We start from the raw sequence: 17524 nt of genomic DNA, 5'->3' as shown, positions 1-17524 counted from the left end.
GAAAGGTGCTTTTGGTTTCTTTCCTTTGTTTCTCACATCTCTAGCTTGTTAGTAATTAGCAATAAATCCTACTGTCTCCCTGTGCTGAGTCTGTTTTGCCTGTCACAGTAATTACTGTGTGATCTCCTTGTCCTTATCTCAACCCTTGAACACTTTTCATTGTATTTTCTCCCCATTCCTCTTTGAGGAGGGGGAATGAGAGAGCGGCTGTGGTGGTGCTTGGCCACCCACCCGAGTAAAACCACCACAAGTATTTAATTCAACAAAAGCCTGGAAGGAATGGGTTAAACCTATCCTCAGCCACATTGCTATCTGAGAGCCTACCAAGCCTCACATGCACCCTCTAAAAAAGAAGAAAGGAGAAAAGAATCCTTCACCATCTGCAGCTAACAGGTAGACTTTCTTCCAGGCCATGCTACATTTTCCTTGTGAACATTACAGTGGCTCTTCCTGCCACAACCTGAAGGGTGGGCAGGCACGGGCAAGATAGATTCTGAACAGCTTTAGAGAGGGAGTAATAATCATTTCTATAGATTTCTCACCCATTCAATCCACTCCAATGTCTCAAGATGTAGGTCTGGATATGCATCTTTTACAGAGATCCCACAGATGTCCTAGGACTCGTTAATCTGATATGCTGTTACTCGAAATACTTTTTATAGGTGTCTATCATATTTCTTTCCAGATCAAACACAGAGCCAGAAATCCATTAGGAAACCAGAATGTAAAATTAAATAAAATAAAACAAAATAAAACAAAACTTATCTGTGTGAAGAGCTACTCTTTTCACATTCCTTCAAAAGTGCTGGAAAAGTAGAAGTGTTAGAATTTCAGCTTAAAGCACTGTAAGTTAGTATCTTTAGCTTATATATTTTTCCATATTATTATCAATCTTTCCCACATGATGTTGAGCAAAGATTTCTTTTTTCCCTCCTCCTGTGAGATGTCCAATACCGCCTTCATAAAATTGCATATCTCTAAATCTACCCAAAATATCTATGGTACCTAAATACAGAATTGCAGTCAATCACTAGAGCAAAAGAGACACCATTTCCATACAGATTTCTAATCCTGGTTAATTTTATTGTCTACTTTCATCCTAGAAGGGGCACTTTAGTTTGTGCATTTGTCCTATTTCAAGCAATTAAAGCTAACAATTTGTTTAAAGCCTGTCAAAGTAATGGGAAGGATTTCCCAGGACAGAAGACAAATAACTCTCTACTTCTCATCTGAGGAAAAAAAATGTTTCATTTCTCAAGAAATTTGACAGCTTTTGGTCAACATCTATTGACCACAGCTGTCAAAAACAAAGAAATGAGGCAGTTTAACCTAAGGCAGGAATAACAGTTTTCACAGTTGTATGTGAACCTATCTATATATATTAGGAAAAATTTCCAAAAATGTCTAAATGACTTCAAAGGCTTTCGGTCAGCATAATCAACTCCACACAACGGTAGCTTCTGGACAAGAGCTGATGTCCTTCTGGCTAGATTATATAATACTGGATATGATAATGTGGAGCCAATGCCATAAAATGAACTTTTAGATAATGTCATTTGAATTTGGGACTTCTTTTTGGTTAGTCCTGTATTGCCTTTTGGTGTAAGATCCAAAGGTACACCAAAGGCAATAGAAGTATTTTGACTAATTTCAGTAGGTTTTGGAACAAGTTAATATTTCACTATTTGCTCACAATGAGTAAAAACAGAAAACAGCTAGGAGCACAGCGTTTTGTCAGATTTCATGACAATAGCAACTTTTTGTGCATCTCATTTTTAACTTATGAGACAGTAGGTCACTTCAGTTGTATAGTTTTAATTTAATCTACATATATATAATTTTACAATTTTATTTACTTGTGTGAAATGTTCCATCAGTTTAGCAAAAAAAACACACAAAAAAAAAAAAAAAAACAAAAAAAACCACAAACTTCAAAATCTCATTAGATACCTTTAATAAGATGGTAGTGGAAAATCATATTCAGGATATAAATTCAAAAATATATAAAGACCTATTTTGTTCCATTCAAAATGTTTTGTTCCAGTTCAGGACTTCAGTGTTTTTAATTAACTTACACTTTGAAACAAGAGGTCTTTTCAAAGTGAAGAGGGAATATAATTGTTTTGTTGTTGCTGGTTTTGTTTGTTTGCTTGTTTGTTTGTTTTGGAGGGAGAATTTCTAAAAGATCAGTGATTAATATGAGAAGAATTAAGCATAGTCTACAAAGTCACCATTTTGCTGAACTACCATAGCAACGATCTGTACTGTGACTACTGCTTGCTGCTTTAATTCAAGATCATACCTATTTTGTATCCTCTTACATAGTCTAAAATGCTCTTTTCCTTAAAAAAATAAATATATATATTTTTAAAAAATAAGTCTATGAGGTAAATGTATGCATTTTTATTTTTTTTCCATGTAGTAAGTATTCTCTTTTAAAAAAAATCTTTAAACTTCAGACATATTACATGACTTCAATAAATACTTCAATAAAAATTTCAATAAATAAGCATGTAATACTAAGGAAATACACATGCTTTTGTTTACAAAATACTACAGATTCAGATGTAGAACTAAGACTTGGAAAATTACCTTTAGTTTTTACAGACCGCATTATCTCTTTTAGTTACGGACTTTTTATTTAGGCAAAAACCTTACCATTTGAAGTCCATGTCAACACTCCATTTTTATATTTACTTGTATTTCTAGAGTTTTTATTTTACCTTTATTATTTGCTACATATTCCATATGTTATATTATATATTTTTTTAGGGAGTAAAGATTTAATTTTTAGTTGTTTTAGACAAAGTAAAAATCCAAGCAACAGTCTGGCAACTTGATCCTATATGTATATATATATTATTATTTTTTAATTTCTGTTGTATATTTTAAGAACTAAAAAAGTCATGACTTCTTTTATACTGGGACTTTATTACTTTAAGTAGAGCTTTAAATAGAGCTGCAAGCATGTTTTTTTGTTTTGTTTTGTTTTTTAGTTGTGTACAAAATCAAGTCATTCAAGATTAGGTCCAGGCTTTGGTTATGAATGAGCAAAGAAGGCAAAGCTCTGAGACTCAGACTATACTAGCAGAGATAACAGCCAACATGAAACTATGACACTACTGTGGTTCGTACATCGCACAGGCTACTTTGAAAATTTTAAAAGAAATTTGATGTGCGTGAAAAAAAAAGGACAACTTTAAATTTAACAGGATCAACCAAATAAATCTCAAAAGGTTCATAAAAGATTCTGATAGAATCAGAATTTCAAAATAAGGTTATATTTTAGTAGATCTAAATCTTGCTTTTTCTTACCCTCATTTGATATCACAATCACTCTTTCTTGCTTCCTCAGCTCTTCAGTTAGAATATTTGAAAATGTTAAAAGTGTAGTACAAATAGCCTTTGATCACCTCACTCTATTCCAAATGAAGAAAATGAGAACACTAAGTTGATACAGCATTTCCTTATTTCCTTATTTTAGTACACTACTGGAGCTGTGCAAACGAACAATGCTTAACAGCATGTTAAAGAAAAAAAAAAAAAAAAAAAAAAACCAACTCCAAACCCACCCACAGAAGACTACTAAGTTTTTAACATATCTCATCTAATAGCATCCCGTATTAACATAGGTCAGTATCCAAACTCAAGAATACATTTATCAAAGTGCTGTGTGGGAGATCCACTTTGGATTACTTATTAACAGCACGGCACTCCCACACTCCTCCTTTCATAATGTAGCACTAAAGGATAACCAACGTGAAGACAAGGTCAAAAATGAGCTGGAAATTTTTGATTGACCAGTACACAAAAGTACAAAATACAGACTTGTGTTGGGAGGTTACAGCAATGATAAGAGGGATGTCAAGATCAAGTACAACTAAGACTTGAAATGTTTGTGGCTGTCTTTATAGTCAGCTTTGCAATTACTCGCTTTTTCAGATCACATAAAAGCTTTTTAATTTCTCCCCACCAGTAAGAGAAAGACAACAAAATTTATTTTGAAATTGAGTTCTCTAAGTAGGTCATTGAACCATAATGTTTTTCATCATTCCATTTTTATTTTATTTTTTTTTTAATTTAAAATGTTAATCTAAACAACCAGAAGAAACACCATTGTTAGAAAATTCTACCTTTAAAATGCCTTACTAGGCATTTTTTTTTAAAAATGTTATTGGTATGTCATAGGAAAAGCTCTCTATGTTTAATTGAGATAGGCCAGTTAAAACTGTAGGAATCACTATTTACAGCTATTGATTTTTATGCAACATTAAAGGACTCAGACACAACCATTATTTTCTTTGGTTGTTAGAATAAAGGTTAATAATAGTTGGCCTGAAAGGGTGAAGCACAGACTGCCAATTCAAATCAGCAAATCATTTTGTTCCGATACCAATTGGGCCTAAACCTTCCAAGTGAAAAATGTGAAACAGCATATTTACCTTTTATAAATGTCTTGGAGATACTAACTAGGAAGATTTATTTATCATCAGCAGTGGTATATTTAAGTGTTGACTAATATAAATGCCTTTTTACCTATGAAAGAACAAAATACTTTATCTTGGTTGTTTTATCCAACCAAGGTACTGTTTCTCGTATCACTGTAAAAAAGCAGTACAGAGTGTGATTAAACGATATTTCAGTTCCTTAGTTCATGCAGAGGTTACCTCATAGAAGGCATAAAGCTTTGATTAAGTTTACATCATACATGAAAAATTTTTAAAGCATAGAGCTTGAATATACGAGAGCTGCTTTTTCTTGTGGTCAAGTAGGTAAGCTTTTGGTCCCTTTCCTATAATAAAGAGGCAGAAAATACCAGATACTCGAGAAATCCATAAATCTTTGAAACCAACAAATTAAGGAATTTAAAACCTATACTTTGAGGATTTCCCACTGGCTATTAAAATAATCATTATATAGGCCTTTATTCAGATTTGATCTACTGTAGTTAGCCTTCCAGTGCATTGACCAACTTTACTAGAAGGTGAGGCAAAATTTTGGAAGTATGAGCCTAATCCTGATAATTCTCCTGTAGGCAGTGAGGAGACTTTGTTAACTACCTTTATCAAATGGTAACATAAAACTGAAAGCACAGAAAGGAAAAGCTATTAATGTGCACTGTGTAGTTAACTTTTATTGTATGCTAAGATGAACAATCTGAAATTGTTCTATTTTACCTGAACATGGATACTTGTTGCTGATGCTTTCCTTCAAAATAAATTCTGTTTACTGAGCATGAGAAGAATGAACAAATGCAGTATTTTATGTAGCAACCACATATCTAAAGGCAAAGCAGTCCACAGAATCAGTAAACCAAAACTTTTGACCATGTAGACCACAGAAATATGCTTGCCTGAGTTTTCTACATTTTCTTTTCGTGAAAGCTTCTCAGTGCATTAAAATAAATTTTCAGGAATAAGTACAGGTTGCCATTTGGTCTTTAAGAAAATCACTCTTTTACGTCCTTCTAGAAGGCACTCACTATATACTCTGTCATAGTTAGGGTATTGAAATGCCATTAAAACTGGCCAAGTCTTTTTGCTTCCTTTTTAAACAGTGGTAGTTCACTTGTATTTTGGCTGAACTCACCTTCTTTATGACATTCGTCATACACGATGTGAACTCCAGCTGAAATGCTTCCATCACAGTGAGAATGAACATAAGGTTATCCCTAACTTTCTTCCATACATCCATGAATTTCAAGATAACAGAATCACTTTTACATTTTCTAAGAAAAACTGATTCTGCAGAGAATACTTTCTACATAAAAATAAAAAGTCACTATACATAAAAAGTATTTAAAACCTTTTTAACAGCTGTACATACCATGTCATTAAAAAGTTTCAACCAGGCAGTAGTGCTGTTAACATTACTGTCCTATTCATAATCCCTTTTTTATTTTTTGTTTTGTGTTTTAAGTAATTTAATTAAAAATCCTTCAAAGCAATAACGGTGGATTAAATGCTGTCAAACTGCAATATAAAATTACAGAATAGTGTTCTGATGATGAATTTATTAAACTTTGCATCTTAATTCATTTCTTCTTGAGCATATGAAAAACAGAATTCTTGAGACAAAATACCAATTAACTGTTGTACTTCATTATTATGTATTGTCTCCTTTTATGTGCTACAAAAAGTAGAACACATGAGCACAAAAAGGACATACGGAATTAAAGACATGGAAGAAATCCATTTAAACTATGCATAGGTTTGCATGAGTTGAACAAAATAATTAGCAGCTGCCTTTCTCCTTACACATTCAAAATACCCTCTGTGTCACAATGCCAAATATTCCATGTTTCTGCAGTGCACCAGGTGCTCCTCTGGATCTGCAGCAAATTCATAGAACCATAGAATCTTTTAGGTTGGAAAAGATTTCTAAAATCATCAAATCCAACCACTAACCTGATACTGCCAAATCTAAACTCTAAACCACTAAACTCTACGCCCTACATCTACACGTGTTTTGAATACCTGCAGGGATGGTGAGTCAACAGCTTTCCTGGGTAGCCTGTTCCAATGCTACACAGTCTTTCAATGAAGATTTTTATTTTATTTTTTTTTCCCTAATATCCAGCTTAAATCTCCTCTGGTGCAACTTCAGGTCAATGTATTCCAAAAGATCATTTGGGCTTGGTGTGCCTTTGTTCTCTGAGGCAACGTGTAAGACTTATGAACAGGTTGGGGAGAGCAACCAATGAATGCCATCAGTGCCTCAACTAAGGAATCCCCATTTCTGAGGAGTTTGTGCCTTGTAATTGAATCTCCTGTGTTTCTGACTGAGCTTTTCCCTCATCTGGACTGCTACGGCTACTGTTCACACCCATCAGTTAGGCAGCAATTTGTCTTTTCTACCCAGCTGTCTGGTTTTAAGAAACTTACAGAACTGTGAGATCAGCTAGGCCTTATTTTCTTAAGATCCCATCCAAAAAGGATGAAAGTAGTGAACTCAAGAGAATGAGACATAAATCCCAAAACTCCACCGCAAACACCAACAGTAACTACACTTGGATTATACCAGATTTGAGGGGACAACATTGCCACTGCTGTTGTTGCACAGCACAACACCAGCCTGCTGTACTTTGCGTTAATTTATTGCAGTAAGAGATACAAAAGAGGAGAGAGAGAACTAATTCTGCCTGCAGGACTCAATGAATTATACTTAACCAGCACATTATTGTAGGGTGATAGTAAAATGCCACATGAACACAGATATAATCAAATTGTGTTTGGGGCATCATTTATATAAAATACTTCAAGCTCCTTGCTGGCAGAGCAACAGTGAATTATCATGCTATGTTGTGCACTTCAATTAAGAACAGCCTCATCTTTCCTATTTCCGAGGTACAGCAGAGCAAATTTAATTGTGCCATGCAGCTAGTTTTCATCTTTCCAGAATAACCAGTTTGTTTGTTTGCTTTTTCTTTTTAACAGAGTCATCTTCTTCTGAATGAGGCAACATGGGCTTATATGAAACTTATGCCCTGATTGCAGGCAATGAACATGAACATAACCAGTAGCAGAGGCTGTAACAAGCAGAGTTTTAAAAGAATGAAAATATAGGTGAGAAAAGAACTGCAAAGTTCATTTTACATATGATCTGAATATTTAAACAACCAGGATCTGGATTTCAGTGCTCACAAGAGAAATACATGTCTCCTTCAATATAAGCTAGAAAAAGAAATTAATCCCTCAAAACTAAAGCTTAAATGCTGAGATAAGCTAAGATATTTTATATACTGGAGTTTAGAACATATAACTAATTAATGATAAATATTTATAAGCCAGGATGTTATTAACTTTTAAAGTATTTGCATATAGCATAAAAAAAAAGTGCTCTTGCACTTAGGCTGAGATCTTTGATTATGACATGTTTTTTAAAAAGTATAGGAAGATCCTCTGTGCTTTGGAAATGTAACTGAGGTATTGCTTTCAGCTTGAGATCTCCCTTTCACACTGAACATCTCACCCCAAGTGAACAAGTATTTCTTAATTCCTTTATCCACTACTCAATCCCTATTGCTGGTATACACAATGCAACACCTCTGGGTAGAAATTTGGTATGGTGAAGCAACAGAATCACGTAAATGTTGGTTTGAAAGGATTTCTCAAGATCAGTTAGTCCCAGCTCTGCTCTGAGCAGGACTAGTGTCAGCAACAGATGGGGTTGGCCATGGCTTTTCCTGCCTGAGCCCTGAAAATTCCAGAGATGGTGATTATACAGCCCTGCTGGACAACACACGCCTGTGTTGCACCACTTTCTTAGCGATTTTTTTTTTTTTCCTGATTCCCAACCTGAAATGTGCACCCTGCAATTTGTGGCCATTGCTCTTGCTGTAACATCTGGCACAACACCTTGCCTATTTTCTAGCTGCTTGTCTGACATCATTCGTACTAGCTCTCCAGCACTGTAGGATGCTCTTCTCTTTTTCTCGATGTTGATTTTCAGTCCCCATTTGTCTATACAGCCTCAGTGATATTTTCAAAGTATTTGGATATCACCTGTCTAGTCAACTAATAGTAGCAAGTACTAGACCAGGGGTTTCCTCTGTACAACAGAGAATGACACAAAATATAGCAGGAATGCAAAATAAACCCCAGATTAGTGACTCAATTCAACTATTTATTCATTCTTACCAGAACAGCTGGAGGGAATTGTTGACTTTTGGACCAAAACCAAAAGTCAAACGCTGAAATTTGTAGATTCCACTTCATAGTAATGGTGCTGTATGTTTAATATCACCTTTTAGGATTAGCCAAAAAAACATAAAGCGTCTTTAAATGAGGCAAAAAGTGCACTACAAATACAAGTTAGACGCTGAAATGTGATTCAATTCAATGTGATTCAATTGATTTGCTATTTTTATAATTTTCTACTATGATTACTGCAGTAATAAACTATAGTAGAAAAGAGATGCTGTAATTTGTTTTTATACCCTTTTGTTCACCATGTTGTTTTCATGCTTACTATTAAATGTTTTGCACACTAGTGTTATCTGATGCAAGGAAAATCCACGCATTAGCGCTGTTTAGCCAAACGACGGAAATTCTATTACAATTTTTCATGATATCAAACTTTTACACAGTTGCAGATTATTTTGAAAGAACACAAACCTTGACTTTATTATCATTAATCAGCATTAGTAAATATAATTGACATTTTATACAGAACCAGCTTTAAGTAACTTATTGGCAGCGTTACAGATGCCTCTTAATATTACCCTCTGGCTAGCTATGCTGTTTAGGCGCCAGAGTGTCTGCACTAATGACTTGGAATTAAAATCAAATAAAAGCTGAGAACTGTAATTCAGTATAAGAGAAACAACCATTCTGAGTACTGATTCTTTATATATGTTACTCAGATAAATCTGGAATTTTTAGAATTTACAGGGAAAGTGTTTGAAAGTAGCTAACAAAACAGGTTAGGAAAAAACAAAATCAGTGTTCCCAGATTTCTACGCTCCCCTTAGGCACACCACAGGAATTGAAATGAAGAGAAAAAGTAGGCAGTGTAATTAACCTTTCTTTTCCCTTTTTTTTTTTTTTTTTTTTTTTTTTTTTCATAAATAGGGGGGGGGGCAAAAAAGCTAAACATTTTAGACATTAGAAATAGTAAAAATACACATGTGCATGTTTTTCCACCATTATTTTAATCTCAGTAATTTCTGTAGTTTCCTGAGGATTTGATGTGCTTAGGCATGAAGATGGATCTAATCCCTAAAAAATTTTCCTTTGAAGATGCGGATTATGTTATCAAAAAGATTTAAGAAAACCTGCTTCACTGTACAAACAGGAGAGCTTCTATATCTCTCAAAGTCTTGCAACCTTCCTTCTAGATACTGAGTGTTGTTTTTTTTCTAGAACATACCTGAGCCCTGTGTTCCCCACAGTACCTATATATTTGACTTTAGCTCTGGAGGTTAAAAAAAAACAAACAAACAAACAAAAAAACACCACCACCAACAAAAACATTAAAAAATTGCCTAGCACTTTTGTTACGATAGGTCCTCCAGGGCCCCCACATATAAAAGACCCTCAAGGGCTACTGATAAATCTCCTAGCGCATATTATTTTACCTGGTTCATCCTCCCTCATTGCTTTGACAAAGTACACATTAAACTACTATAATTTCTCTTAGCCAACTTTGAGGAAGAACATCCAGATTTGGCCTTCTAAAGATGACTTGTTTTATTCACTTATTTGTCTAAAGAGCTAGGTTCTTTTGTTAGCTCTCCTTTTTTAGTAAGACAGTTAAAAAACCACTAATATATGTAAGTGAGAGTAGTATATATTAAACATTCAAAAGAGTATCTATATTTTATGGGGAAGAGAGAAATACCATTACTATACAAACATGTATGTATATATAATGCAATATTCTTGCTCTATGGATCTGATGTCCTCCAAGGAGAGTCACAAATCCACACCATAGCCCTGAGTGCTCAGATTTTACATTTGGTTCTGTGATTTTACAATAGCTGAAAGATATGTAAAAACTCATGTAGCCAGACAGCTCCCTACTGACTACACATCTAAGCAGCTTCACATGCATATATTATTCCAACCAGTGAAAGCTAGAAATAACACATGCCAAAACAAACAAACAAAAAGACAAAACAAAACAGAAAAAAAGCATTCTTGAAATGAGCCTATTTCAGCTCCCATGTGAAATCTTCAGAGCTCTCCCTGGCCAAACTGCACCCCTTCTGCTATACCATGCAGTAATCTCATGTGGAGTGTGGAGACAATCCAAACTACTGAGTTATGCTATGAAGGGTGCAAATTGCTTCATATACTTATAAAAATGACCTCTACAGCTGTTTGTTGTTAAATACACTTTTGAAAAAAAAAAAAAAAAAAAAAAAAGATAACAACCATTACCCTTATGCTAGTGTAGTCCTGGAGGGTTTTTATAAGTTGCTTCTATCCCATCTTTAATCACAACTTTGGAAAATGAGCACTGACCATGAAAAGCATCCAGATTATTTTCATTAAGTAAATCTATACCATGGAATAGATGGACATCGTTTTGATCACGGAAAAGAATAATATAGTCCCATGCACTGGGCCTGACAGTACTGTTATGATAAAGCTTCAACTAAAATGTGTCCTCAGTTGCCTTGGAACAATTACAGCTCTGTAGTGTCTCCTTGCTAATAGTTTTAGAAAGTTAATAGTTTAGTTATCCAACCATACCTCCCATTCTGAAAAGGTTCATATTTAGCTGAGGAAGTGAGGATGAATGAAGAGCTCTCCAAGTAGATAAACTGAATAGTATATGTTGATTTTAGAGCATACAATCATGACTCCCACTCTGCTTCTCCCTCCTCTCCAAAAAATGTAGCAAGATGGGAAATCAAGCACTCAGAAATCAGATTTAGCCAACCAAGTCCTTGAATATGCAAACTCAGTTCAATGTTCTTTTGTTTTACTCGCAAAGGGAAACAGACATTGGACTTGTAAAAATTTAATGACCAAACTCTAGAAAATCTCTCCTGGTACCTCATGCAAATGAAAATTTCTCAGTGACTTCCAAGTTCACATTTAGGCATGCTTCTGAAGCAAAACAAATTTCAAACTATGGCCAAAACATGCAAGCACATCTGAAAACTACAAACAGAAATCAGCATGGGAATTGTCTTTTGAGCATGTTTATTTTCTTTTCATGGGCAAAACAACACACTCTCTCCTAACTGAAATCAGTTCCTGTATGACAGAGACACCTGGAATGGACAATCACAAGCTAAACTGTATAAACCCATCAAATCTATAGTTTATACAATGCAGGCTTTTAAAAAAGACAAAGTTAACTGTAGGTGGCACTACCAGAATGTCTGCCCTATTCTCTGTGATTCCAGAATACAGCTAGGTTCAAATGCAAAATGTATTAAAATGAAATTTCTGTATATCTCATGTCCTTCAAAATCATTACTGAGATATGCAGTTTGCACCAGGTAGTGATACCTACAGGGCTCTCCAGTGAAACCAACAAATTCTGTCCAGGCACTTTCGGGAAATTATTTGCTTTCATATTGTTCCCTGTCAAATGCATAATGCATTTTTGTTCTCAGCAAAACTAAGCATTTTGTATATTCTCTTTTTTTTTTTTTTCATTTTTTTTTTTTTCTTTCAGCATTAAATATTTAAACACATTCAAGCTAAAAATCTTAAGCTAGTAATCTGCTGCTTGTGTCTTCCCCTCAAGGTGTAACTAGAAACGTGCTAGTGCAGAATTGCTGAAGAGACATGAAAGAGATTGCTGTTACAGCCCTACCTGCCCACAGGCCAGGCCCATGCCTCTCTCCCCCATGCCATGAGGACAGGACAGATTTAACTCCAGCGCATCCGCACCAACAGCCTATGAAATATGCAAAACAAAACAAAAAAAAATAACTTAAAGTAGTATATTTTTTACTGTATCATTCACTTCTCATGTTAAATAGATTTCTTCAGATGTTTGATTCTTCTTCTTAAGATTACACAAAAAGAGAGAGAAAGCTATTATTATGATAGCCTGAAAAACAAATGTGTTGGACATTACAGAGAAAATTTTCAGATGTTGATGTGGCTTCCTAAAAATGCAAATGAAATAAAAGTGAAAATAAATGTAAAAGACATAACAACGAGGAGTTGGATCTTTGTAATGCTAAAAAATGAAATGTAACCACTGGGCCTTACTGGAGAAGTGAGGGCGAGGTGCAGGACTCAGTTGTATGCAGGGAGTGAGTGGCTGTGCTGTGCAAGGCTAGGACTCAGGAGTAAATTGCCCCTTTCAGCTTTCATATATTTTTTTTGGTCTAGATTTTCTGGAGGTACCTGCACCGTGCCATAGGTTTTGTAATTAAATATTTTTGGTTTTGAAGTCAAATGAGAGTATTAAAAAAAGTCTGTACAAACATATTGGATGTACTGATTTCTCTTATCACCCTCTATTGGCTAAAATAAAGGGAAAAGTTGCTGTGGTGTACGCAGGCAGCACACAAACATGCTGTGCTGAATTGCGCCAGCCTGAGCTGAGGAGCTCCCCTTTACTTTTCGTGGGGCCATAGCCAGCTTTTTGTTTTGCATTTGCATGTCATTTTTGCTTCCTGAACTGGAGTAACTTGTGCAGTCTGTGTAGCAGTGGTTCAGCAGCTCTCAGAGGGAGTGTGGGAGAAGCCATCCGTCAGCTCAGGACCTTCCCCTTCCCGCCAGCCCTGCGGCTGCTGCAGGCCCCCATGACAGGCAGGCCTCCAGTGGGAGCTGGCCTTCATCCCGTGGTGAGGCCTCCGTGCCTGGGAGCCACCGCCACAGCCTGCTTCATAGGTCCCAGGCGGGCAGTGAAACACCCCTGATTCTGAGCAGGTAGTTACGGAGTGTCCAAACACCAGCTTTGCAGAAGAAAGTTATATTACATACAGTGCACGCTATTACGGACACTTAAATAACTATATACATATATATATATATATATTTTTTTTTTTTTTCTAAAGGGGCAGCATAAATACTAACACACATGAAAGTATCTGTCTTAAAACTGGACAGCAGAGGAGCAAATGGCACAATACAGCCATTCGTCTCAGTCAGCTTAAAAGCGGTAGGGCTCGTGTCAAGCATGGATTCCACAACAGATTTCATGGTCAATTAGGTAAATACAGGTATAAAATGGACTAGCGTTAAAGATCACCAAGCCAATTACTGATAATGTTTAATTTCACTTCCCTAAGTCCCCAAAGTGATTTTTTTCCTCATAGGCTTAAAATACCCAAAGAAAATAGTGCAGTGTCTTCCCATATCACCATGAGAAGGTTTAAAATACTGAATAAAGAAGAAATGATGTCCAAACATAAATATTCAACCGTACAAAAACATAAATTCAAAACATCTCCACACTCATAAATATATACACATAGATATAAACATATAAGCACACACGCAAAAAATGTAATATTTATAAAACATTTAAATCTGGGCTACTGCAAACAATAATAAAGCAAATTTTTCCTTTACTGAAATGTGTTATAAACTTCCTTTATCAACCTGAAAATATGTGTTTCTATTTCCTCTATACAGTTGAATCTATGAGGAAAAAAATACTGTCTTAATTAAGTATTTCTTACACTATTCTCTAAGGACACAGATATATGTTTTTAAATAGTTTTATTTATTTTTTTTTTCCTTCAAACTGAATTGAAATTTCAGGTGCATAGTCTGTTTGCATTTGTGTAAGATTCAATTTATATTATAGGAAGCCTGCTGACTGCTATTATATATACTGGCTTTCTCTGCCAGTTATTATTTTTGAAAGTCTGTATTAAAACTAGAATGGCATTAAATGAGCCTTTTATACTTTAAATATTCAAGAGTTTTATATTCAAAATTTCTTTTGGTGCTGTCAAACTAGTGTGCCTGTAGGCAAGGTAAGATCAAGTTAGGCTCTCAAAGGTAGAATTAAATTTTATCATGGCATCCGTCATAATATGCAGTTTGCTTAAAATGCAAATAAAAAGTATATAGATTTAAAGACTGAAGACTTTCTGGGTACTGTTTAAAAATCCCAGGGACCGTTTTTATGGAACAGATTTTCTTTAAATTTACATTACCATCATTTTAATGAAAACACAGAATAAACAAATTATAATGGACATGCTTTAAATTTGCATTTTTCACTTTGAAACTATTTCTTTCAGAAATTTCCTGTTGCAGCTCTTGTTTTCAAGGACAATAAAAAGAAAAGATAGACAAACAAACACATTTAGGAAACCATTACCTCAGCCATTTTAGAAAGTTCAGTCCAGTCGTCCTTGCTATAGCTGCACATGATACTCGCAATCAGAATCTGGAAAGAATATATAGGCAATCATTTTCAGCAGCATTACTGGATTTTGTAATTCTGTACTTGAGCATGATTCCAAACATTAGTACCTGCATGTTGAAACCACTAGCTGTATACACTAGCATGCATAATGAAATATAGACGTGTATTTCATTGGAGATGAGAAACGATATATGGAGTCTTGTTTCTTATGAATGTTTTGGAAATCATTAAGTCAAATCCATGTGGGAAGCTACATTCTCTTCTGCACACAAAACCCCATAAAGTGAGAACAAAGGCAATCCTAGACACAAACCTACTGGTTTCTGTGGTTGGAATGATTAGGCTATTTACTATTTATACAAGGCCAGAAGTAATTGGGCCTTTTTAGAGTTGGGTAAGATGGGTAAGACATTACCATCTGAAGTGACAGCATAAGAACCCAATATTCTGACTTCAGAAAGCCAGAGCACACCAAAAGCAGCCCCTTAAGTCCCATGCTATGCAAGTCAAGGACAATGACAGGCAGCTAGAAATGTTTGGTGTAGAAGGATCTGGGAGGAGAATGAGGATGTAAGGAAAATCTGGAAGTATCAAGAGAACAGCAGGGAAATTTGAGAGTTTTTTCCCCCACGTTTTGTGGTTCCAGTTCCCCAAGGACTGCTTCTGTGTATTGCTTTTCCTCCCCACTGCACTGAGCATCTTCCTGGTACAGCTTCTGTCTCTAACTGTGGCTTACTTCAACATCTTACATCAACATTTATTGAGGTTAAAGTTTTACCGTGGATCAGTCCGGGTTGAAAGGAACTGCCAGAGAGGAGAACAGAAAATTTTGGCCATGCTACACCTCTTGTGTATGAAAGTTTCACGTTATAAGTTTGATTCACTGGTAGCTTTTTAATTTTCCAGGCAGGTTTTACTATCTGCATTCATATCTGGGATGAGCTTATTCTTTCACTTCTAGTCAATATAATGACAACAACAAAAAAGTTCCCTTGAACTTTTCCATATGGCAAAATACTTAAAAGCATGGTTTATAAAAAATGGCCAACATACACGCATAGTAGAAATTGTAAAATCCCAATAAAGATGAGAGTTATAATGCCTTTAGAAGGGAAGAAAATACACTTTAAAAAGAAAGACATCTATGGAGAAAATTAGACGTGGTGAGGTCATGCTTTATTCACGTAAAAGGACAATACAACTTATAAATATAATTATTTTAATTATTTACATTCTGTTGTGGTGAATCTCTACCTATCAGTTTTACCACCTCCCTCCTACCTACCTGCAAACTACCAGCTCACCCATCTTTCTTGCTCATGTTTGCAAGATGGAGAAGGAAAACATTTCCTTTTGAGAAGGAAAGCATTTGCTGAAGTGTCTGCCTTGACCTCATGTGCCCATCTGTTGGCACCTTTGGCATAAACATAGGACCAAGTTTTCCATTAAATACACAAAATCATAACTTTGCTATGCTTTCAGTCTCACCCCCACCAGCAGAAGAAAAAATTGTCTCTTATGTACAATACTTTTGTCTACTGTGAACAGCTCTGTAGGTCAAATATTTATGAAACAGAATTTGCTCTGTTCTATTTAAATATTCAAGATAATCTGAGTACTCAGAAAATAAACATAAATCTCTTTTAAGATTCTAATATTTTTAAAACACAAAGCAGATTATTTCATTGTGAAAAAATCAGTGTAATTATGTATGAGAATTTTAAAGTAAGAAACTAGTAAATATACGCACTATCTGAAAGTTAGCTAGAAACTGTATCTTGTCAAATTCACACTTTTTATACACTAAATAAAGCAAAGAAAAACAACAACCCTCAGACACTGAGACACTGACAACATGATAAAGATCTTCACAGTTGCAATCACAATCCAAAGTATATCAGAAATGTACACAATTCAGCTTTAAGATGAACCAAATTTTTTCATGATGGAAAGTTGCAAGACAACAGGGGGGACTGACTGTGTTCACAAGTAGCTGAGTTAGGTTACGTCAAGTGTTATTAATGAAATTTGAAAATTCTGCTGGGAGTGTACAAAAGAGGAGGAACAAGATCTGTGTTGTTTCAAAGAGCTGTTAATTGAGACAACATGTTTAATTAATATTGATTAGTGTTAGCATTCACATTTAAGATTAAGTACATACTTTTGACAGAAGCAGTGGTTTGCAATAACAAAAATAAATGAAAGTAAACATTTCTACTGTGAATGTTCATAAGTAAACCATGATCTCAGTGGGAATAATGAAAATTTAAATATGATAGGGATTTTATTCTTTTTTTTTCCCCAGTGTTCCCTTATAGCTTGAAATTAAACTTAATTCCTAGGTGGAGCACTCCACATTAACAAACTGTCCTTCCTCAAGTGACTATTCTTCCCCCAAATGCCTCCATAGTCTTTTCATTTGGAAATGGTACCAGAGACCAAAAATAAAAATCACATGTCGACATCAAGGGGTACTATATGTGATATCTGAGGTTTGTACCTAGTCCTAAAATCATATGTGGGAATTCTAGAAGAAAAAACAGAATATTATCTGTTATTACTTAGAAAAACAATATAAAAAGACAAATAACAGTAAGAAGTGATAAATATTGGTGTTTTTATTTGTGTGTAATAAAGATAAACTGTATCACATTTCAGCTGTTTATTACTTTATTTTTTAAGCATCTTTGGTGTCTAAAATGCCAGGTTTTAAAAAGCATCCTAA

General features: G+C 35.0%; 1 protein-coding gene across 3 annotated transcripts in view; it reads right to left on the bottom strand.

Moving 5' to 3' along the window:
- Window positions 1-17524, bottom strand: part of DPYD (dihydropyrimidine dehydrogenase) — a 341675-nt gene that overhangs the window by 94358 nt on the left and 229793 nt on the right. For 2 of the 3 annotated variants that reach the window (XM_032192196.1, XM_032192197.1), the window contains exons 15-16: window positions 14752-14820; window positions 12277-12360 (exon numbers count right to left, since the gene is read on the bottom strand). In XM_032192196.1, the coding sequence (XP_032048087.1) occupies window positions 12277-12360; window positions 14752-14820 (153 nt within the window). Of the gene's footprint in view, window positions 1-12276; window positions 12361-14751; window positions 14821-17524 lie in introns of those variants that run through there. The other variant, XM_032192198.1, reaches the window with a different exon arrangement.

This window comes from Aythya fuligula, chromosome 8 (genome assembly GCF_009819795.1).
Source record: "Aythya fuligula isolate bAytFul2 chromosome 8, bAytFul2.pri, whole genome shotgun sequence".
In the NCBI taxonomy this organism is placed as follows: domain Eukaryota; kingdom Metazoa; phylum Chordata; class Aves; order Anseriformes; family Anatidae; genus Aythya; species Aythya fuligula.
The sequence above is the reverse complement of the archived record's forward strand: the minus strand, read 5'-3'. Positions and strand labels throughout refer to the sequence as shown.